The sequence below is a fragment of the Myotis lucifugus genome, unplaced genomic scaffold, assembly GCF_000147115.1.
Source record: "Myotis lucifugus unplaced genomic scaffold, Myoluc2.0 scaffold_92, whole genome shotgun sequence".
In the NCBI taxonomy this organism is placed as follows: Eukaryota; Metazoa; Chordata; class Mammalia; order Chiroptera; family Vespertilionidae; genus Myotis; species Myotis lucifugus.
Window position 1 is genome coordinate 100,612 of NW_005871140.1, and position 25,290 is coordinate 125,901.

The following is a 25,290-nucleotide window of genomic DNA, read 5'->3' on the forward strand; positions in this document are numbered from 1 at the left end:
TTAAAATCACCTGAGTTGAAGTTAAAAAGTATTTTCTTAGCAAGCAAACAAGTCTCACTTCGATACATTTCCAGGTATATACCATGTTCTAGGAAAACTATTCCCATGTTGGATCTTCTTTTGCCAGATTAACTGAAGCAGCTGAGATGACACGTAGTGTAATGCTTACATATTTTCTTTTGTCATTACCTACTGTGGTGCTTTACATCTGGCACTAACCAACTGCTTCACACCCATTAATTAAGTCTCACAATACATATTGGAAGAAGAAACACCTTCTCTTTGTCTGAAATGGTGGAACCATTCACAAGTGGACTTTCCAGAACACGAAACACACATTGTCACTGACGGGTCTGAAAATACAGTAGCTTGGGACCATGTCTCAAAATCAAAACATTGTTCTAGATTTACGATGCTATTTATTTATTTTTTAAATTCTATAACATAATATGCCTGATGCTGATGTCACACACAGGGAATCTGTTTCCATAGATCAAATTCATTAATAGCATGTGATGAGTTTGAAACAGAATAGAAACTGAATTCATATTTTTTATATAGAAGCATGGACACTAAGTAACAAAGACATATTTGATTAATAAAAAAATAAATAACAATGGTTATATATTTTATGATATTTATTATAAATACAATGGAAATTGATGACTGGAAAATTTCTTTAGGGATGATGATAGTTGTTTCAGTATTCTGTGTGAAGATAAATAGAGGGGTCATTCTCTCCGAATAGCTGTTTAACAAACAAGCTTATTTTTTCCTATAAGTCACATGGTGTTATAATATGGTCTTCTTCATTTGACTAACTTTATGAAAAAGTTAAAAACTCCATTTTGGCCACTAAAAGTTTTCTAGATCTATTCCCGTTATTAAGTAGAAGTTGTGACATAGTATATACATTTTATTCATGGGTACAAATGGGGAGCTAAAGAAATCTTATAAATCTGCTAAATCACATACAAACTTTAATTCAGCCATGGTTCAAGGAAGTGAATGACATAACTATAGCAAAACCTATTGCATTCCTATCAACACATTTATGTCAATGTGTTTCCTTGGTAAATATCTTCATAAATACAATAAACTAGAATAAAGTTGATGCTGAAACCAATCTCATTGGAATCAGAACTAGAAGGTTTGGGGGTGGCGGCCGGGGGGGGGGGGGGGGGGTCTGGCTAGAGCCCAGCCAGAGCAAAGGCCTGGGTCCCGGGTGCCAGAGGAAAACTGGTGCCAGCAGCCAAGGGAAGGGAAGGCCTATTGCACAAATCTCTTCATACAACAGGCCTCTAGTTTTTATAATAAAATCTTAGATTTTATGTTTAATATTCATTAAATTTTAGAATAAATTCTATTGTTTTATTATTAATTTTTTTATTAAAGTATTACAAAGAGTATTACATATGTCTCCTTTTTTCCCCCCCTTGACTATCCCCCAGCCTCCCCTACCCCCCAGTGTCTTATATCCATTGGTTATGCTTATATGCATGCCAAGAAGAATATACCAAGGTTAAGACATCTGCTAGCTCACTTTTCTTCTACCTAGAATATTCTTCTAATTTTTGGTTTGTGCAGATCTGAAATCTGCCTTTTTTTTTTTTCTTAAAGCTATTCCTTGGACATATTTATATGACCAGTTTCCTTTAGCAGGTGATAAGACAGCGGTTCTCAACCTGTGGGTCGCGACCCCTTCGGGGGTTGAATGACCCTTTCACAGGGGTCACCTAAGACCATCGGAAAACACATATATAATTACATATTGTTTTTGTGATTAATCACTATGCTTTAATTATGTTCAACTTGTAACAATGAAATTGGGGGTCACCACAACATGAGGAACTGTATTAAAGGGTCGTGGCATTAGGAAGGTTGAGAACCACTGTGATAAGAGATAAGACAGAGAGGCTAGTTGATAAGAAGAGCTGATTTTAGCTAGGGATGCATAAATCTTTTGTTTTAGCAGGTGAAAAATAAGAGGCAATAGGCACAAGTGTAGATAAGTGGGTAGATACAATTTGGGTGTATTTCTTTTGCTTTATTCTTAATGATGAGATAGACAGCAAAATTGCAACTGAGAGTGAGAGGATTGTAGGTGCTGGATGTTAAGAGAGAAGAGAAAGGATTACAGCATGGCAGACTCAAGGATCCACTCAAATCAATTTAAAATAAGACAAGTCATGCCCTAGCTGGTTTGGCTCAGTGGATAGATCCTTAAACTGCAGACCAAAGGGTCCCGGGTTTGATTACAGTCAGGGTGATAAGGTAATTGGAGATTGTGCATGTAGGAGCAGGGGGTTGCAGTTATTGATCAAAAGTATTCCAGGGAATTATTTGAGTGATGTAGAGTAGGAGAAACTAACTTTGAGGGTAGAAGTAAAAGAACTGAGAAGCCAAGGTCCTAGAAAGATTACCTGCATATATCATAATTTCCAAGAATTATTTTGTGAGCCATGTTGGTAACAGTTGCAGTAAGCCAACAGTTTAAAAATCTTCAGAAAAGTTTTAGGAAGTGTCTCCAGAAAGTATTAGATGACTTCCACAGGAAGAGATAGTAGGAAGTATGGATTTATAATCTGAGACTCAAATCTGTGAATCTTGAAGGAGGAGAGAGAAAAATGATCTTGAAGTATCAATGAGGAGCCAGAAATTCTCTACCTCATCTTCAGTACCTATTAGTGTGGGAGACAAACAGCCATCAGCTAAGAATGCCACATGGAAAGTGGGGTTTCAGGAGCATCTCAGGTTTCAGTTAGAGCAAGAAGGTGAGGGGACATAAAAAAGACTTTGCTATTGATGACTGAGTAAAAGAGGACATAGTGAAAGTGTGGGGAGCTGTTGGAAGGAGTGGGGATGTTCATGGAGGCAAACCCCATTTCCCTAGAACTAGAGGATTAAAATCAGAAGGGTATGAGATGATGTGAAAATTTTGGCCTTCTTGAGGTAACAGATATGAGTACAGCTAATGGGCTGAGGGAAGTGCAGGAAGTGTAACTATGGTCAAAACAAGTGAAACTCACAAGAATTGTGTAACTCTAGAAACCACTACCTTGTTTACCTCTCACTATAAAATAAAGGCTCAGCTTGCCTTGGGATCTCTCTCTGTGGCCTCAGCCAGGCACAGGAAGATCCACGGAGACTAAGGAAAGCTAGAGAGTTCTGAACACTGTCTCCGTGTAAAACATTCTTTGCCGACTCTGAACACACCTTTGGGAACCCCTGGACCGCTGGGGCTGGACCCCAGCATGAAAGTATCTCAAAGAGTTGGAAGGAGTGGGGATGTTCATGGAGGCAAACCCCATTTCCTTAGAACTAGAGGATTAAAATCAGAAGGGTATGAGATGATGTGAAAATTTTGGCCTTCTTGAGGTAACAGATATGAGTACAGTTGAAGAGCACAGTGATTTAATACTGGTGGATCCAAGTGTGAGTGAGACAGGACATAAAGGTGTGTGTAGGATATGGGTATGGGGACATCTTGCCAAGATGGAGAGTTCTGGGTTTCCTCTGGGTTCCTGCATAGACAAGTTCTGAAGTGAAGCCTCTTATTCCTAGTACCCGAAACAACTTTTCAACCCTGCAAGTAGCAGCAAGTAATATTGCTCTCTTTAGCAAGGACAAAATATTCTGTTGTGTGGGAATGGCACATGACTGACTCATTCCTGGATGATGGAGTATACTGTTATATGTTTCCTTATTCTAGAAACCTAACTTAGTTATAGAGTATAACCTCTTTAGATTATGGTTGACCAATTTATCAATTATGTAATCAATTTTATATGGGCTTAAGTAAAGATACAACCAGGCATACATATAATATAAAGATGGCAAAAACTAGTAGATTGATAATATAACTTATTTCGCCACCTTTAGGAAAAATCCAAGTGATTTATTAATGCTTTCTAAAACTATATATTAAGTCAGATAATTAGAACATTCTAGCCTTTCTAATTTGTTTCTTTCTGGTTAGAAAGTTATAATAGCTAAACAACAACCTCAGTAGCAACCGTGCACAGAGTTGATTTGCTAAGTGTTTTCTGCACTGAGCCATGACCTGGAAAGGGGCAAAGTGAGGGCAGGGTGAATGAAATGCCTATGCTAGGCCTCTCCACTCTGAAGAGTCTGGATTTGTTCCTTGGTTCAAAATCTGGGGCAGAAGAAAAAGAAAACTTTTTCATGACCTGAAGATGATTTTGAAATCAAGTTTACTGGCAGCAAATAACAATGACAAGTGGCTTTCACATCCATTTAAAGGACTATATGGCCCTAAACACTTCGTAGAGAATAATGAAAGCATGTGTTAGTAACTACAGAAAAATATTTTTTGTACTGAATCTGGAGAAAATCTTTAAAAAGAATGACTGGGGTGGTTGGAAATCCTCTGCTTTTGAATAGGTACATTAATCCAGTAACCTTCCATAGGGTTATGGTCTCTACCAATTGATCATGCTAGGGTAGGGGTAGTTGATCAGTACTCCTGATGTCAGCCATGGTGTAGCTTTATCTGTTTGGCTTATTTCCTAGGTGGGGAGCTGAAACACAATTGAAGCCTATATGTTATCTCTTGTTTGAAGGAAACTGTCACTGGGGTCAACAGAGCAGAGGCTTTATTCTAAAGATTATTTGATATTGATCAGAATCTCATTGTACTGAGGGCTTAATGATTAAGGGAGTGGACATGCAAGGGTGGAGGATGCAGGTGAGTCAGGATGCTGGATATGGCCAGTTTGAATCAAAATGAAAGAAAGGAGAAAAGGTCATATTGAAGAAATGAAATTTCTGCATGGTTACAACTGAAGAGTTAGCTTTAGTGAGATCTTTTACATAAAACTTGAGTCTCCTCTGGTCAAGACTGTGGTGCAAATTCTCACTGTTTTAATATAACATGATGCTGTTTACATGTAGCTTGTTATTTATAAATGAATTTTATTAGGGAGAAAAAATGTTAAGTTTGATTTTAGGAATTGGTGAAGATTTTTGGTGTTTAAGGTTCAAATGCTGGTGATACCATGATCTTAGAAGCTAGTTATTTGTTTCGCATTTAATATTGTTGGAGAGGAAGAAGGATGGGAAGGAAATTGGAAGTAAAGTTAGAGATCCCATATTCTTAGACACAGAGGAAATTTAACCAGACATGTGTGACTGTCAAGTACAGTTCAGCTCAAATATTCAAAACCTGATATACAGAACTCCATTAATTTCACACCTGTAAGGTATTAACCCCCAAATAGAAAAATCAACAGTAACATTCCTCAGACATGGAAATTTAAAATGTTCCAGTTTCATAGACCCTCTGCTAATTGTCCAACCTGTTTAGTGAGATTTCTATTTTTACCTCATGGATGGTGATGTTGCAATATCATGTGTTTTGGAAAGCACAAGTATGCTTGAGGATGTTGCTGAAAATTAATCGGGGAAATGGAGGTGAGTCTTTAGTAGTGTCTGGGTGTTATCCAAATTGGCAGTCTCAGAGTTGTTGCTGTTGATTCAGCTGGGCCTTGTTTTGGGAAGACTTCAAATCTTTATCTCTTCTGATGAAAACAATGCCTGGAATTCCTTTTTGTTCTCCATATTCAAATATATTTAAGTTCATTTGTGTTTGAAATTGACCTCATTGACCTCTTTCCCCTGCACCACCCCTCCATGACACCCCTCCCCCCTCATGCCTAAGTATGGGGAAGTCATTTTCAAGCTTTTAAATTAATCATTATTTTTCCAAGTAAAATTGAACTTTATCAATATATGCAACACATAAATATGGGGCTTCTCTGGTGAGGGCCCCTTTGTATATCTCCAGTGAAATTCCAGGGGGGCGTAATTTGAAAAGCTCTGGACTAATGGGAAGAACACTTGACCAGGAGTTATGGTCACAGTAATTGGATTCCATTTAGTCAATCAGTTCAATTTAACTGACATTCATTGAGCATTTTCAGTGTGCCAACAACTCAAAATGCTAGAGGAAAAAAGGCACTTTGGGAAATTTACCTTCCAGTGTAAGAAAAAGCAGGTATGGGAACAAGTGTAATAAAGTGTTGCAGATTTCTGGACAAGGTCAGTGATATATGTCAGTCACTCTGGGCCTTGTTTTCTGTAAATTTAAATAAACCACTTGGAACAAACAGCATATTGAATCTAACCTCTTTTACATGCATGACCATATGGTTCTTTTCCTCTGTGCCACTGACTTTAATCACAAAGGAAAGCCACTGGGAATAGACATGAGGAAATGGACGTACAAGGACTGGATAGATGCAGCATGTGCATCTTTGGATTTTTTTTTCTTTATGTTGAAAAAAGTTTGTCATAGAAAGGCAGGAATGAAAAAATAAGTACAATGTATGGTTGCTAAGGAACAGAAGTATCATCTTTAGCCTTTTCACAATATTCCTTCTACCTCCATGACTCATGTGAAACTTGGCTTTCCCCTGATAACAAACTGTCCTTCTCCCCTGAGGCCTCATCCTCCAACTCCACCCTCAATCCCGTTTCATGGGGCCAATGGGAACAGTTGCTAAACTTTCCACATAGAATGGTAAGAAAAACACAGGCAGTGGATAATCCAGGGACAATGTATACTTTGTACAAAGTGTTCCATAATCCATAGGTAATTATCACAGTATTAACATTTTGGTATATTCTTTTTGGCATTATGTATCTATAACTATGATATATCTAATCTATCTACATATTATATCATAGCATCATATCATATTATACTAGAAGCCCAATGCACAAAATTCATCCAAGAGTAGGCCTTCGCAGCCACATGGCTACAGCCTGGCTTTGTCCAGAAGGTCGTCCAGAAGGACGTCTGGATGGCCGTTCAGTCAATTTGTATATTACACCTTTATTATTAGACATTATATATATATATATATATATAGATATATATAATATGCATTTCTATTACTTTATCTACATCTATATCTGTATTGACACTTCATTCTTCGTAAGTGAAATTAATTTCACTTTATATACTTTATTTTTAAAGCATTTTTAAATAATATTAAGTAAGTTTAATGTTTCCCTTCCTCTTTACCATCCCACAGTCTGTCATCATGCTCATTCTGAGCCATTGTTCTTTGCCCTACTGTATTATAGTTTTATCTTTTGAACCCCATGTTCTTCAATTTCTACTACTCTCTCTACATTTCACATCTGCCAATCTCCAGGATACTTATTTCTTGAAGACTTTTACAGCTTGCTCTTACATCCCCATTCCACCTATTAGCATCTCCCATTTCAACTCTATCCAGGAAGGCACTGTGGTATGATACAAAGTGCATGAATTTTTTAGTTAAAATGATTTAGGTTCCAATCAGCTGTGTGACTTTAGCAAGTCTCCTAACCTCTCAAAACCCCAAAATTTTTTGCTGGGGTCCAGCCCCAGTGGTCCAGGGGTTCCCAAAGGTGTGGACGGAGTCGGCGAAGAATGTTTTACACGGAGACAGTGTTCAGAACTCTCTAGCTCTCTTTAGTCTCTGCGGATCTTCCTGTGCCTGGCTGAGGCCACAGAAAAAAGATGCTGAGGCACGCTGAGCCTTTATTTTTATAGTCAGAGGTAAACAAGGTAGTGGTTACCAAAGTTACACTGTTCTTGTGAGTTTCACTTGTTTACACTGTTCTTGTGAGTTTCACTTGTTTTTGTTCTTGTTGCACTTCCCTCAGCCCATTAGCTTCCCAGGTAAGATCTAGGGAGCATCATAAGGTCAAGCCTAATTATGCTAAGAGGACTGTGCCCTCTAAGCTGGGACTTGTTTGTGACTTTGCCAACAGGTGAGTCCGAGGCTTAACCCTATATCAGCTCCCCACAATTTTTAATCTTAAAAAAACAAGGATAATAACAATAGCCATTTTATGCCACATCTCATATTTACTTGTTACATGTTGCTATTTATATTTTTGTTAGTTTTTGAGAATGACTGTGATAGAGATTAGAAGTAATGTTTCTAAAATGATTGCTAAAATGCTTTATAAATAGTTGGAAATCAAAACAGAACAACAGCCATTATTTCTTACAACTTGACCTTAAACAATGTTAGTGGTAATGTTCTACTGCCTCAGTAACCATGACTAATTTCCATTTCACCTTTCATGAGCATGGCTGCTTTTCCTCTAGGAGGTGGTTTTCAACATTGGCTGCACATTGGGAATCTTTGGGAGCTTTAAAAATAAACTGATGCTGGGTTTTGTCTTGAGATTCTGATTTAATTGCTCTGAGATGTAGTATGGGCATTGGGATATTTTTAAAGCTCTGTGATGTTAAAACTATATAAATCTTGCTTCACTTCTCCAGCTCTTCCACCCTCCCCACAATCTCACCCCTGCTAAAACCTGTCGGGATCTCTGTCTTAATACTCCTGTATTCTTTCAATCTGCTACTTGCCTCAGAGACCACCTTGTCTAGCCAGGATCCCAGAGTTAACTGTGCATACAAAATTGTCACCAGCAATTATAATAAAATGAATATGTTTTCTTGTCACTTTCATGGTTTATAGACATTTATTTAAGTCACTGACTCATGAAGTCTTTGACAGATTCTCTTTTCTCCTTGAAATTTCCAAACCCATTAGTCAATCCTCAATGAGCTACTAGTTCAACACCTTTTCTCATTCTCTTCTATCAAGAATGGGATTACATTCATGATACTCTCTGGGAGAACAAAATGACTGAATTGAAGCCTTAAAACTTTTAACCCTCCATATCACATCTAGAATCTCTAACTTACTTATTAGAATCTACTATTTAATCCAGGAGAAAAATGTGAGCAAGTGGGACAAATCTTGCTGATGACTTATTTTATCTGTTTTTAGAATTTGAGTATATTTAGATGGACCAAGAACTTATAGTTGAGGGTAGGCTCTAACTTTTCTTACTTATTTACTGTAGATCATACACACTTGCCTACCACAGAGGCTTAAGAATAAAGAAGGACTTTAAATTCAGTGTTATTTCCAGTTAGGTTTTGTAAGGTTTCAAGGCATAAGTGCCAAGCCATTGATCTGGTTTATCATAAGTATGGTTAGCTTGGGTGTGTATCCAACTGTGAGTTAAATTGGCACTGTTGGATAATTGTTGGGCAGTGGGACCAAAGGGTGTTGAAAGGTAACTAGAATAGTCATTGCAGTAAGCAGACATAAGATTCTGAGTATGTTCATCTTGAAATTAGACTGAAGAACTATGAAAATGAATAATGTTTTCTTAGGAGTTTTTGTTCAGGCAAAAATTGGGTTATGATGGTAGTATTAGTAAATGAAAAAAAAAGTGATCAAAAGGAAGACCAAGTGTAAGAGTTGCTGGATGGCATCATGTATGACTGGCCTGGTCTGGGGTCTTGGGAGAACCATCTATGTCAGGTGCCATATGTTTTGATCCCAGAATGAGAATTCTAGTGTTAGTCTTAGATTGTTTAAAGATTTTCTGTTTCAGATACCCAGTAGGCTGACATAACCACTCAGGTGTGTGGGTACTTTTTAAATGAGAAACATGAATGCATAAGTCAGCATCCTTAAGTTTAGTGGCAAATAGGCTAATTAGTAATATCTGATATGGCCCTTTCCATCAGGACTAAGGGGAATCTTTATGGAGATGGTATTTTTTTAAATATATTTCTTGATTTTTTACAGAGAGGAAGGGAGAGGAATAGAGAGTTAGAAACATCGATGAAAGAGAAACAATGGTCAGCTGCCTCCTGCACACCCCCTACTGGGGATGTGCCCACAACCAAGGTACATGCCCTTGACCGGAATCGAACCTGGGACCCTTGAGTCCGCAGGCCGACGCTCTATCCACTGAGCCAAACTGGTTAGGGCGGAGATGGTAGTTTTAACACTTGGAGTGCGGGTGAATTTCCCGCCAAAATATAAGATGGCTCTGTCTTTTGGTTTTGTTCCATCCCACCAAAAGGGTGGATTACAAACAAATATTTGGTAATACGCAGTTACAATCGGCCCGAGTTTACACGTTTCCCGCACTCCACCGCAAATCTATATGAACCGAGTTAAAGACGGCTCCCGCGGAGTACGCGCAATTCACGCGAGCTGACTTAACTCGTTTCCCGCACTCCAAGTGTTACTAGACATATGCTCTGAGTTGGAGATCATGATATAGATTTCCATCTCCCAGAAGTGTGTAATGGAAAGATTCTGAGGATATTTTTCCATTGATTTTTTAGAGAGCGTAGAAGAGAGAGGGAAAGACAGAGAGAAATATTGAAATATTGATGTAGAGATAAACATCGATGTGAGAGAAACAAATGGATTAGTTGCCTCCTGCACAAGCCCCAATCAGGGCCTAGGCCGGGGAAGAACCTTCAATTGAGGTACCTCCCTTGACTGGAATTGAATCCAGGACCCTTTGGTCCACTGGCCGTCACTTTATCCACTGAGCCAAACCAGCTAGAGCTCCAGGAGCTTTCTTTAAGTGATTACCTCTACTTTTAATGTCCGGGGATTTTTATGTTTAATAAATTTGTAGTTAATTGGGTAACCTATAAGAGTTAATCTTAAGGGCCCTGATATTCTTTACAGTAAATCAGGAGGTTTCCTTTAAGCAGTGCAAGTTCATACATTCCTTGATCTAATCTCATTGGTCTGCTGGTAATACTTTCAAAAGGAGACAGTCTGTGTTCGCTGAAAAGAGTAGATCTTACATTGAGCAATACCAAGGGAAAAGCCCTAGGCCAAGGCAGATTGGAAGACTACACCAGTTTTGTCAGGTGAGTTTTGATTACCAAGTTAGTCACTCTATGAGACTGGAGGACTGGTGATGATGTACACAATGGAAATGTTGCAAATCAGCCAGATCTTATAAACATTGAATAATGTGTCCTATAGTTTGAGTTCCCCAGTCAATATGGAGCTCTGAGGAGATTCCCCAAGTAGGAAGGCTGTTCTAGGAGTTATTTTACTACTGAGGCTATGGCTCTGCAGTATACAAATGCTTCCACCCACGGAGAAAACATACAAATCATTGCTAACACGTATTTGTATCCTTGAATAGAGTTGACTTGCCAGTCCTCAACGGGGCATTAGCACAAGGGAAAATGCCCCATACAGGTATGAATGGGATTTCCTGGGTTGTACATTAGCCAGACTTGGCTTTTGTTGTATACCTAGGAAGCTATCTTGGTGATGGCTTTCAGTAGTATTGTTTCCCTAAGAAACCATTTTGTCAGTTGAGTGTCCCAATAAAGTAAGTCATATACATATTGTAACATATTATATTGTATGCAATCAGGGAGGCATGGTAGGTCATTTGGACCTACCTATCAGTTTCTTTTAGAGAATGGGTAGGAATCATTTTTCCTGCCAAGGGCCATTTGGATATTTATAACATCATTCATGGGCAATACAAAATTATCAACTTAAAAATTAGCCTGCTATTTTTGGTTAAACATTTAATTAACTCACCCTTAATGGCTTGACAAGGTCAGAACAAATGATTTCGTGGGCTTATACTACTTACAGGCCAGATGTTCCCCATCCCTGATTTAGGATGATATTTATAGCCTTTTCCTAACCATTTCTTGCTATTTCGTTGAACAGATAAATAGTGTGCTTCCATAATGTTATATTTTATATCCCCACTTGTTTCAACTGGTAGCATAGTTTTCATTAGGGGATGCTATTGTTTTAATGCTGCTAACTTAGCAGCAATGTCAACCGAGTGATTACTTCTACTTTGAATATCAAGAGATTTTTATGTTTGATAAATTTGTAGTTAATTGTATAATCCTTGAGTTCTGAAACATAAGAACTGTTTTTTGTTTGTTTGTTTGTTTGTTTGTTTGTTTTCTGGAAGAAGTCAAGAATTTCTGTTTCCAGAATGTACTAATGTAATGGGCAGCACCAAAAGCATACTGCTGTTAGTATCAATTATACCTACTTTTAGCCAAACTGCAAGCTTAGATTAATGCATAGCACCCTACTTGTTGAGCAGAAGTTGCCTGAGACATGACAACCTTGCTCTTTTCCTTTCTCTCCCCCATCTTATCCTTCTCCTCTCAGAATCTTGGAGAAGACACGTCTGGCCTTTATTGTCATTCCTGGAGAAGGCTTTATTTAGGCTTTTTGGACAATTTTTAATAAGCATGAACAAGTCAAAAAGAACAATAAATATTTGTTCACTAATATTGACTTCTCATAGCATCACTTTGATAGGTCATGCTAACAGAAGTCTCCAATTATTTAATCCAATGAAAAAATTACTTCCTCTCTAGGAATGCAGTGCACAGAGACAGGGAGAACACGGTGAGAGAAAACAAAATTCCAGTTGAATGAATTTACTGTGAATTTAATTAATTTTAATAATTCAATAATATGGTGAAAATGCATCCAAAGAAGAAGAGCAATGCTGAAAGAACATAATGCAGTTGGGTAAATAATTATAATAATGTTATTATTATTTATAGCCACAGTCTTCCTGGAGTTTTGGAAAAGAAGAAGAAGTACACTGACCTATACTTGGGACCTTATTGAATGGGAAGAAGAAGAGGTAAGATGTTAGGAAACAGAAGATAAGGAAACTGGGTTACAAATATTGCAGACAAGTGTTCATTGCTCTTAACATCTAAAGTGGAAGCAGCTAAACACAATTAGGCTTTCCCTTGATGCTTTATGACTAACAAGATTTCTTATTTAATGAAAAAAAATCAGTGATGAGATCATGTAATTATTTTCAAAGCATTTCTATGATATTTTCTTAAACTATATTACTGGAAAGTTGGGCTAATTAAAACATAATTTAGGGTTATCTGGAAAGTAATTTGCATCTTATTTTTCAAAATATGCTTCTTTGCCAAGACTTGATATAAAAATAGGCCAAAATGAGGGAATGTTGTATCAACGCAGGTAAAATTTTAAACATTTTTTTTACTTTGATATTTAGGTAACTGTAAGTTTCTCTCATAGGAAACACTTCGTCCCCAGTTTGAAGCAAAATATTACAAGATGGAGAGAGTGAATCCCATTAGTGGAAAACCTGAGCCACATCAGCCTTCTTCAGACAAAGTCAGTCGTCTTCTTGTTTCTATATCAGGAATATTCTTCATGGTAAAGTATAACCGTTAATATCAGAACGTTCTGGGCTTCCAGGGTTAGAAGGAAGTTCTAGGATGCCAACTCATTTTGTGACCCAGATAATGCTAGAAACCACATCCTGTTCAATGCTTTGGCAATACACACTACTAAACAGAATGAAAATCACAGCAGGTCACAAAGTGAGTTTGTGCATATTCTTAAGTAAAACACTCTGTGGGAGAAGCAGAGATCATCTAAGGCAGTGGTTCTCAACCTTCTGGCCCTTTAAATACAGTTCCTCATGTTGTGACCCAACCATAAAATTATTTTCATTGCTACTTTATAACTGTAATGTGGCTACTGTTATGAATCATAATGTAAATATCTGATATGCAGGATGGTCTGTGGCGACCAATGTGAAAGGGTCGTTCGACCACCAAAGGGGTCGCGACCCACAGGTTGAGAACCGCTGATCTAAGGTAAAATGGAAATTATATGAGTTGCCCTAATAAATTAGTTATCTTGTTTTAAAATGAAATATCCCATTTAATGGTAGAAATTTAAACAAAGTTTTCATTTTAGTGTGGTAATTGTATTACACAATAACAACTTAAATCTTATGCTACTTATTTTGACACTCAAGTAGCTTAGTTCCTTAAAGGAAAAAATGAAATTTATGTATTCATTTTTAGAAAAATAAATCTCTTCAGCTCAGGTGGCAGTATATTGGATCTATTATTTTACTTTTGTTTCTGTTTTGTTAATAATACAAAATACTGCTGTCTCTTCTGGTCTTCCACGCTGTAGATTTCTTTGGTGATCACTGCAGTGTTTGCAGTGGTGGTTTATCGCCTGGTTGTCATGGAACAGTTTGCATCCTTCAAATGGAATTTCATCAAACAACACTGGCAGTTTGCAACATCTGCTGCTGCTGTCTGTATCAATTTTGTAATCATCATGGTCCTGAATCTTGTAAGTATTTACAATTTTTCAATATGTGCAAAGGGATAGATTGTATTTATAGAAAGCCAAAATAAGAGCAAGCCATATTTCTGGCAAAGACTATTCAGTTTAGCAGAAAATATTTTATCCATATGGTTCAGATGATAGATTCCTTTAAATTAAAATAAATAAAAGTTGTAATATCAAAATTCCTTTCCCTTGAGTTTATAGTTTGATTGGTGATCATTCCTAAATGTCTAGTGTGTGCTAGAAAGATATCTTCCTTTCACTCAAGTAAGGAATTGTTTGAATTAGAAAACCATTCCAACAGATTTAAACTCAGAGGAGAATTTATTGGAAAGGTAAAGGAACATCTTGAAAGTGAAGGGTTACTCCATTTTTCTTTCTCTGAAACTAGCATTTTTATTTCTTTTCCTTTCTCTCTCTAATCTTTTCTTCTCTATTCTCCATTCTCTCTCTCTCTCTCTCTCTCTCTCTCTCTCTCTCTCTCTCTCTCTCTCTCCTATTTGCATGTGCTTGTCTACTCTGCTCTATCAGGAAGATAGCTATCTTTGCCTAGCCATGCCCTGTCTTTCTCTCATAGTCCAGTGTGCTGTGGTATCACCATGCTTTCTTCTTTGGCTCTAACTACATGACCATGATGATCAGCTTTCTGTAATTTATTTAACATGGATCATCCAGTTATTTTAATGTGCTGCTTTCTCAAAGACAGCACCTGATTTATTTAATATCACATACACTGTTTGACTTGTGAACCAGTGTCTATAGCTGAGAGGGTCACATTAGGCCTAGGCCTACCTCTTTAGCAAGGTTTATGGATGGCATTATTCTATTTTCTCTGTGTCTGAAGACAGGAGATACTGATTGGCACATTTAAGATAATGTCTTCAATTCATCCAACAACTCCACAAGGCCAGTATTCTCTCTATTAGGTAAGGGAGGAAACTGAGATTTGAAAACTTAAAAACTTGCTCCAAATCATGCATATATTAAGTGTCAGTGCTAGTATATTGACATAATGAGATAATTCATGTAAATAGAATAGCAGTACTACAAAAATGATGTTGATATTACATACCAGTAATAAGTATTTAGAGCCAAATATGGATTGACACTGATATTACATGTTTATTTAGCTTGAAGAGGCTTAGGACCATTTGCTATTTAACTTAAAAATAATCAGAGAAGGCCTTAAGAGAAAGGTGAATAGTCACTGTAATCAATGAGTAAGTTTTAACACAAGGGTTATAGTTAATACCTTCCACTGTAGTCTGCTTTCTTCAGGTTCATTTTCATTTGTAAAAGGAGAATGTTGTTTACAGCTTCTTGAAACAAGTCATACAGTATTTTAGTTTATGCCCTTGGCTCATAATTAAAGTGAACATTAAACACTGAAAAAAAAATACAGTACTAGGACTGGGAGGTTTATATGATAGTATAGGTTGTGCATTGCTCAAAGTTACCTCATTGAAGGAGAACCATTCATCACATAGCCATTTTAGATTCTTATACTTATGATAATACTCTTGTGGTAGATGGTGAAAGATCTCATTTCTAACAACATCATTATATTATGAGGGTTTTCCAGTAGACAGATTTGATTGTGGTTAGAGCCCCATTATCTCAAGAAAAGGAAGCTAAGTGGCTGATGTGTTTATTTCTAGGCAACACTAGCAGTCAGCCAGCCTGATCTTAACTTGAATCCATTTATTATTCTTAGTAAGTTGGTTGACATAAAAATGACTGGTCATAGTGCTGCTACCCATTATCTTATTGACTAGTGGAAAAATAGGAACCAAGGCACAATGAAGATTGCCTCACAGATGAAGCACAAAAGGCCCTAAGTAAGATAAGAAGGAAGCCATCAATTGCATCTGAAATTGAGGGGTGGGGTACAGCAGGGGTTGTGATAGTGGATCAGAGACTCGAAGGGAAAAAGAGAGGATCCTTGCAGAAACTGGATCATCATTTGAAGAAATTCAACCTACAGATGTAAAGAGGCACAGAAGTGTATGCTGTTTGTCTTGAAATTGCAAGAAGTGTCTATGAAACATACATTTATGGAATATATTAGAAAAATAGATCAAGAAATGTTAACTTTCTATTTGTTGCCCTTAATTATTTTAAAAATGTATTCTTATTTTTAAGTCTGTATTTCCTTTCTTTCAAAATACCAAAATTTTCTTTATTTCCCTATTTTTCTCATTATAAATAATAAAGTTAGTTTATGTCCCTTAAGTCCCTGAGATAGAAATGCTGATAATTTTTCCTTTGGTCTTGTTAAATTCTTCAGACCAACTTTGTATTTATATATAAGTTCTCACTCTTATTTCTTTAAATGTTATCTATTACTGATTCATGAAGTTTTAAGCACTCAGAGTGATCTGTGAAAAGAGCACAAAAAAGTTGTTGTATTATGTCTTTTTATCAAATAAATGTCTAAATATAAGGAAATTTGAAATTTTAATTAGTTCATATAGGAATCATAACTATTATGTTAATTTTTAGTCTTCCTATTTGTTCTTTTTTAAAGTCTATAATTTTTATCTTTCTTAACTTTGGATTATACATACACTAGAGGTCCGGTGCACAAAAATTTGTGCACTGGCCGGGGGCGGGGGGTTGTCCCTCAGCCCTACTTGTGCCCTCTCACAGTCTGGGACCCCTCAGGAGATAATGACCTGCTGGCTTAGGCCTGCTCCTGGGTGACAGAGGGCAGGCCCAATCCCTAGGTGCAGCCCCTGGTCGGGCTCAGAGCAGGGCCGATTGGGGAGTTGGGGTGCCAACCCCTGACATGTACAGAGCAGGGTGGATTGGGAGGTTGCGATGCCACCCCCAGTCACACTCAGGGTAGGGCCGATTGGGGGGTTGAGGTGCCACCCCCTGTCACACTCAAGGCAGGGTCAATGGGGAGGTTGCAGCACCACCCCCTGTCACGCACAGAGCAGGGCCCATCAGGGGGGTTGGGGCTCCGTACCCTGTCACACACAGAGCAGGGCCGATCAGGGGGTTGAGGAGCTCCCCCCTGTCACGCACAGAGTAGGGCTGATAGGGGAGTTGGGCACCACCCCCTGTCACACACAGAGCAGGGCTGACCAGGGGGTTGGGGAGCTCCCCCCATCAGGCACAGAGCAGGGCCTATCAGGGGGTTGGGGTGCCTTCCCCTGTCACGAACAGAGCAGGGCGGATAGGGAGGTTGTGGCCCTGCCCCTGTCACACACAGAGCCGCAGGGCGATCAGGGGGTTTGGGCACTGCCCCCTGTCACGCTGCTCTAGGGGCCAGGAGGCCTCGAGGCTTCTCTGATCCCAGTGCTAGGAGGCCTCGCGGCTCCACTTGACACCGGGGCAGTGAGGCCTCGCTGCTCTGCTGATCCCTGTGCTGGAAGGCCTCGCTACTCCGCTGATCCAGGTGCCAGGAGGCCTTGTGGCTTTGCTGATCCTGGTGCCAGGAGGCCTCGCAGCTCCGCTGATCCCAGTGCCAGGAGGCCTCACGGCTCCACTGATCTCGGTGCTGGGAGGCATATTACCCTTTTATTATATAGGATAGAGGCCTGGTGCACGGGTGGGGGCCGGCTGGTTTGCCCTGAAGGGTGTCCTGGATCAGGGTGGGGGTCCCGCTTGGGTGCCTGGCCAGCCTGGATGAGGGGATGATGGTTGTTTGCAGCTGGTCACACCCCCTTCAGGGTGGGGGTCCCCACTGGAGTGCCTGGCCAGCCTGGGTGAGGGGCTGAGGGCCGTTTTCAGGCTGGTGGGTGACTGAAGCTCCCAACCTCTCCTTTTTTTTTTTTTTATTCTGGGATTTATTTACCCTTCTTATGGCTGTCACTGGAACTGAAAGCCGGCTTTAACTCTGAGGCTTCTATAATTGAAACACTGTTGCAACTTCAGCTCAGCCGGCTGGCTGAAAGCATGGGGATTGTTTAGCTTCTATAATTGCAACATTGTTTCTTAGAGTGCAGCTCAGAGGCCTGCAGCGGCAGGCGGGGAACCTTGGCTTCCTCCATCACTGGAGCAAGCAAGCCTCCTGTTTGCTTCAGCTGCCTGGCTGCCGGCCGCCATCTTGGTTGGCAGTTAATTTGCATATCCCCCTGATTAGCCAATGGGAAGTGTGTCGTAGGTACGGTTAATTACCATGTTTGTCTATTATTAGATAGGATTATTATTAACAGTACAAAAACATTAAAAATATTAAGAAAGTTACTTGATATGATCCAAAATGCCACTCATCTCCCTTCCTACCATAAACTAATTGTACCCATTGAATATAATCAATGTTAATGGTTTCATGTTTATTTATTACCGATCTTCAATAGAGAACCCTGTGTTCCTGTGTTTGACAATTTGTTCCAAAGACCTACTGATCTTTAAAAACATCTTGAGTGAATTAATGAACTGGCCTAATATCTTTGAAGAAGGAAAATATTTCACAGACAAGACAAAGAAGCCAAATGTGATTAATTAACTTTTGCTTGGGAAAACAAGCATGACAGCTTTGGGAACAGAACCTGCAGATCCAGGGTTCAAGCCTTAGCTCCCACCCAAGTTCTTTTCAGTTAAACTGAAGAACTTGTCATGATTAGATCTACATTTGAAAAAATAGAAACTTTTATCCTCAAACATTTTCCATATAAAAGGCACTCCTATTGCAAAATTGAATTTGGCTGAGGTTTCCATTTTGTTCCAGACTCTTGTATTATATTATTCCAGTTGCTTCTTAATCACCAATCCCTTAAACTCTGACCCTGATCCACATCTACTTCCTAGCCTCAGTTACTCCCTTCCCTAGAATCTCAATTGACCCTCATACATGTAGTCAGTCCTCTCTGGCAGAAGGTTCACATGCAGCTTGTTCTCACTAAGTTTCTATTTATGATGAGGCTTAATATATTCTTTCTTCCAAACTAATGCATCTCTCAGATAACAAAACTGAACTGGAGTGTATCTCTACTTATGGAAATAAGAGCTCAATAGGGAGGTGAAGATAGTACTATTTTTGTCCTAAAAACAATCTTTTCAGATGCTCAAAATTCCACTAGTTCTGTTTTATTAAAGACAGGAGTAACTGCCTAGTGCTATAACAATCATCCATAGTTGCTGGGAGAAGACAGGACTGACTTTCCTTTTATTTAATTGAATTTATTGGGATGACATTGGTTAATAAAAGTATATAGATTTCAGGTATACACTTCTACAATATACTTCAGGTATACACTTCTACAATATACCACCCCAAGTCAAGTCTCCTTCCATCACCATTTATCCCCCCCACCACCACCACCACCTTTACCTTTTTCCAACTCCTCCCACCCCTCTTCCTCTGGCAATCACCATACTGTTGTCATGTGTCTTTTTGCATTTCAGCCAAAGATTAAAAGATGATTGAAAGTGGATAGACCATAAATACTTCTTCTTTGCTCTTGAACTAACGCAGATTTAAAAATGGATTTAGCATAAAAGAAGTGAACTCAATGCCAACTCAACAAATGCGAAAAGAATGTTATATTTCTCAGATTTTATCAGTGTAAAACAATAATTCCCTTCTGAATTCATGCATTCCCTCCCTACTCGGGATGTTAAAATACTTCACAGATTACTAAACAGCCCTTCTGACTCACTTGAGCACGCAGGATTAATTTCAGGACTTCAATATGTATAAATTAAAATAATATCAAAATGCTAGACTCTTTAAAAAACTATACCATTAAAAAGATTCACCTAGAAAACCAAATGCTACTTGTTATTTTTGAACCAACACTAAATATACAGTTTTTTGTTTTTTAATAGCTCTACTTTGTGATCCCTGTGCGTCCATATCCCTCGAATGAGGGACTTGGCCTCAGTAAAAATATTTTATTAATCTAATGTGCCTTTCAGCTATAATTCATGAAATTATGGCATGTAGGCTTGGCAAAAATAGTTTAAATCAAACAAACAATATTTGTTAAATAAGGAACTTTCAATGTTTAATGTACACAGGCAGAAACCTTGTGTCATTCTTCATGCATTTCTTTTGTCTCCTTCATCATATCAGTGACTGTTATAAATTTTGCTTCTGTAGCATCTCTCTTATCTATTCCCTCCTCACCATCCTCACTACTACTTGGGACATTTCTAGCTTGGACTGGTGCAGCAGCTTTGTAACTGATTAGTCTTTCTGTCTCTATTTTCAACTCTTCCTTTCTCCTTAGCACATTACTGTTGGAAGGATCTTTCCAAACTGTATTTGATCATTTTATGTTGTACTTGAAACTGCTCCACAGATTGCCATTGCCTCTGATATAAATTCTAACTTCATTTTCATGGCACACGAGTCCCTCCATTATTTAAAGCCATCCTTCCTTTAGCTTCTGGTCCAAAGGAGTGTCTCTCCCTCCCTTTCATGGGCTGCACTACAGTTACCAAACCACTTGCTCCCTGGCATTCTGCTATTTTACAACCCTGTCTCTTAGTTCACAGTGTTTCCTCTATCTGCTGTTTTGTGTGTGTGTTTTCTTTTGACTTCTTGAAGCATATCTCTTCATCTTTGAAAATTCTAGTTAAGGATCACTTCCTCAATAAAGTTTTCTTTCAGTGCCATATGTAGAACTGAATAATCTCTCTTTGTGTCCATTCTCCTCACAAGGTGGATGGACAGGCCTATTCTCCCTCCTTATCAGATTCTCCTGGTGGAAGGAAACAGTCCCTCTTGTGAATACTCTTCTATACAGGCATGCCTCTCCGCCTCTGTCAGGGTGTAAACTTCTTAGTAGCTTCCTCATTTTTGTATCTCCAGATCCCTGCCTACTGCCTAGGCAATTTATATTTAAACTATATTTTAATTATTATATTCTCCAAATATCCTAGCATCTTGAATATTTCATGTGTTCAAAATTATTTGTTATTGAAATTATGTTTTCAGTGTCTTCCAAGTTAACAGCATTTGTTATTTTTATTCAAACTAGTGACCAAATAATATACATTATCTTAAGATTTAAGAACAGATACATGATGGTATCCCTAAGTAAATATTTGTGATAAAAATAGGGGTTAAAATAATCAAAATTTGATTACAAGTTCATCTTAAGGATCATGAGAGTAACTTAAGGAATGTTTTCTGCTCTTACTATGCTGGAAATCAGCTGAGTCACTTGCAAAATGACAGATCCAAAGTTCCATTCAGGAGCTCCTTTGTGGAGCTAAGCAATCTATATTTTAAAAAGTATAAGTGATTCTGATTCATTCAGTCCCTAAAATAGCATTAGGAAATCAATGATTCAAGGGATCTAAGTAATTTAAATACATAGCCAAGGTCAGATACCACATTTCCAAAGATAATTGGAAATAACTTAACAATAATCAAAACTCTAACTTATTATTTTTAACATCTGTTTACTAGGTACATAGCTAAAATCCCACAAAGCCAGGATTTGAAACCATGAGTTGCTCTTTATTAATCCCATCTTTTTTCTTCTTTATTTTGCCACCCATGAAAATGCTGTGTTATTTAAAGGTAGCAGGATTACTGTTACATAAATGTTACCATCATATTGTTACAGAAGAGCAAAGAAAAACCAAGCACGCTTCCTAGAGAAAGGGAGGGACCCATTTATTAACACTAGTGACTAGTGGACTCAGGAAAGTAATTTCCAAATCAGAGAGTGAGTAATATACAGAGGCTTTGCTTTTTATAATCTTCTGGGGTCTTTGTCTTGCAGATATGGTTCCGCCCCTTGTGGGTTTACAGGAAGGCCCCAGGTGTTGGGGGTTCCCAGGTCTTATCAGATGATCTTCCTGGGGCCAGGGATAATGACCTTCCCCGCCCTCCCCCCCCCCCACAGGGCAGTGCATTGTTCAGTTTTTATGGCCTGACACACCTTGCAAGACCAGTTTCTTCCTCAATATCAGGAAATATTTCCAAGAAGATTTTAATGAAAAATTAAAATGTGCAGTTATTCCAAAATGTATATTCTTGTTGCTTGTCAATTATACCCTAATTAATTTAGAATAGGTTATAGCTGTTGGGGCTCATGATTAATGTGTAGTCACAGTAGAAGTACTCTTGTAGTTTGAAATATCTGGGATTAAGCCAACCAAGCCATTTCAACATGGTCAATAAAAGAATAAACTCCTTTAAAGTGCATGTAACATGTAATGAGTGCACTGTAACAGCAACAACAAAAAGCCCTAAATACATTTGGCTCATGTAAGTAGTCTGTGCTAGTTCTGGACTCTCCCACATTATTGATCTCTTTCCATCCCTAGAATCCAGAGCATACATTCCTGTTTCTTTCATGGGCCTGATCACTGAAGATCTCAAAATGTACCTAATTTTCCTTAACACCTAGTTACCACTGGTGACCAATTACAATGCAGGTTATTAGGGAATAGGGTGGATCAAAGAGTTGGGCTGCACATCTTAACCTAGAAAGGGTGCCAACTTACTCCTTTAATGAAATTGCCGGCTCTTTTAAAAAAGTGTATTTGCTTAGTTAGTTCATGTCTATGTCCACAGTTTCTAGAAATTCAAAAAGGTTTATTACTCAGGAAAAGCAATCTCCTTTTGATTCTGCAAAAGCTTATTTGGAGCTTATTTTTACAGTGAAGGTTAGATGGTGAGACTCTAACTCAGAAAAAAGAATACTAAAACAAGTGTAGTGGGTGGCTGGGAAGAGATCAACCAAAGAACTTGTATGCATATATATGCATAAACCATGGACACAGACAATAGTGTGGTGAAGGCCTGGGGTGAGGGGTGGGGTGGGCTAGAAGGGGTCAATGGGGAAAAAGGGGGACATATGTAATACTTTCAATAATAAAGATTAAAAAATAAATAAATAGTAAACATGCATTGAACAGTAAGAGAAAGAAAGAGAGAGAGAGAGAGAGAGAGAGAGAGAGAGAGAGAAAGAAAGAAAGAAAGAAGAAAGAAAGAAAGAAAGAAAGAAAGAAAGAAAGAAAGAAAATAAAACAAGTGTAGAACTCCTTAATATGCCCCTTCACAACAACCTTGTCTTTTCCCTGCCTTTGCCATTCTTATTTTTCCCAGCTGATTTGTGCATAGCACCTCAAAACAAAGCATTAGTGGGAAGCTCAAAATGAAAATCCTTACCATGGCCTCCCAAGCCCTGAAATACTGTTTCCCTCTGAGGACCCTCTGACTCATCTCCTCCTACTTTGCTTCTTTACTGCCACCACTCCTCTCCTCTAACTTCCATGCCCTTCATTAAACACACCAAGTGCATTCCTGTCTCAGGCTATTTGCACCTGCTGTTCCTGGGTCTCCAAGGAACTTAGTACAGATCTTTGCTTGGCTCCCTCATTTCATGCAGTTCTCTGTTCAAATGCCACCCTCTTGGAGAGGCTTCCCTGACCAATCTCTAAGATAATACTCTGTGCCCACCACCACTCTCTATCCACAAAGCCGTTATCTTTCTATCGTAATGTTCATCTCCTGACCAATTGCATATGTGTGTGTCATTTTTCTCTGGCCACTGGCATTGAAGTCCCATATATACTAGTAAATGTGGTGGCCAGACAGTTAATACTGACCCTCCTTATTTTCTCTTTCCCCAAATACATATTCATTTCATATCTCTCTCCTCTCTCTCTCTCTCTCTCTCTCTCTCTCTCTCTCTCTCTCTCTCTCCTGTCAAAATGATTGCTGCCATGCACCATACAGCACCGTACAGTTGGATGTGTTCACATTATAGCTCTTCCTGCACTTTGTGACTTTGTGGTGGTTTCAGAGTTGACCAGTCACTCTGCGTGGCCAGATTTTGTGAATCATCCTCATGCTGGTGCCAGCCGGCTAGCATCTGGGCCTTGGATGATGCAGGTTCCAAAGTGCCCCAGAAAGCTTCACAAGAGTAATATTTCCAGAAGTGGATGAGCATCTTTTGTGATTCATAACATTCTTCCAAACATTTTTGTGCTCCCTTGGGGCATCAGCTTCAGACATCACCTTCCCAGGCCTGCAGACAGGTTCTATGTGCTAAGAATTAAAACAAAAATCTGAAACAGTTTATGTGACAAGACATAGCGCAGATGGAACAAGAGAGCCATTGTGCAAATCCTGACTTTGTTATTTACTTGGTAGTGTCATCTCAGGTAAGGAGCCTGATATTTGAAAACTTGGTTTCCTCTTCTGTAAAATGGGATCATTAGACCTATTTGATGAAATTGTTATAAGGACTAGCAAATTATAGTATACATAAAGCACTGCTTGGTACCAGGCAAATACTCTGAATGGCAGATATTTAAATAAAATTTTCTTCCAAACCCAGGGAGGGCACTCAAATCAGTGCTAGAGGCACAATACCACTTAGGTAGTATTTATTGATTGACAAGTCTTATATTTTTTGGAGATTCTTCTATAATCATTTGACTTGATAAATAGGGTGGGGAAAATAATATTTTGCAATCAGGTGCTCATGAATTCAAGCTAATCTTGTCCTAAAATTTACTTGTGTGTATACTTCAGAATAATAAAAAAACAAAGCACCTACACAAGAGATAGAGTGAGACTATTGTACTCAATATAATCTTTCAATCTCAACATAACACTTTAGATCTTAGGACAAAGTAGGTTTGAATCATGACTACAATGAATAATCCACAATAGTTCTATTGAAAGAACAGGCAGGAGAAGTCAACAACTTTTAAAGTGTCCAGATACCTACCTTTTAATTTTGCATGACAACAAACAGGGTTATTGAAATTTAAAGAATAATTTGTAGAATTACAGGGTTACATAGTAATATTTATATGGAAACACATATATCCACAAACACATAATACCCTACTGTCTGTAGAAAATATATTTTCCCAACTATATTTACTTGGACTATTATAAAACACTAGAGCCCTGGGGTCCCTCAAGCCTGGATTGTGAAAGGGTGCAGGCCAGGCCAAGGGACCACACTGGTGCACAGTTGGGGCCAGGGAGGGACGCGGGAGGTTGGCCAGCCAGGGAGGGACCGTGGGAGAGCTCCAGGGCATGTCTGGCCCATCTCACTCAGTCCCGATAGGCTGGACCCCAGCAGCAAGCTAACCTACCGGTTGGAGCATCTGCCCCCTGGTGGTCAGTGCACATCATAGCGAGCAGTTGAGCAGCCTTAGCATATCATTAGCATATTATGCTTTGATTGATTGAATTGCCGACCGAAAGACCGGACATTTAGCATATTAGGCTTTTATTATATAGGATGTTTTCTTTCCTTGAGTGTGCATGAGTTGTGGACAGAGCATGTCAGGACAGGGAGAAGGTGGCAGACACGAACGGAACATTATAAAAATATGTTGTGCATGTGCCTGGCTAGCT

General features: G+C 38.7%; 1 protein-coding gene across 1 annotated transcript in view; it reads left to right on the plus strand.

The window, feature by feature from the left end:
* The window catches only part of ANO3 (anoctamin 3), a 129,697-nt gene that overhangs the window by 77,127 nt on the left and 27,280 nt on the right, over positions 1-25,290 (plus strand). The window contains exons 12-14 of the mRNA XM_006091589.3: positions 12,422-12,504; positions 12,921-13,061; positions 13,836-14,000. Coding sequence (XP_006091651.1) covers positions 12,422-12,504; positions 12,921-13,061; positions 13,836-14,000 — 389 coding nt within the window. The remainder of the gene's footprint in view (positions 1-12,421; positions 12,505-12,920; positions 13,062-13,835; positions 14,001-25,290) is intronic.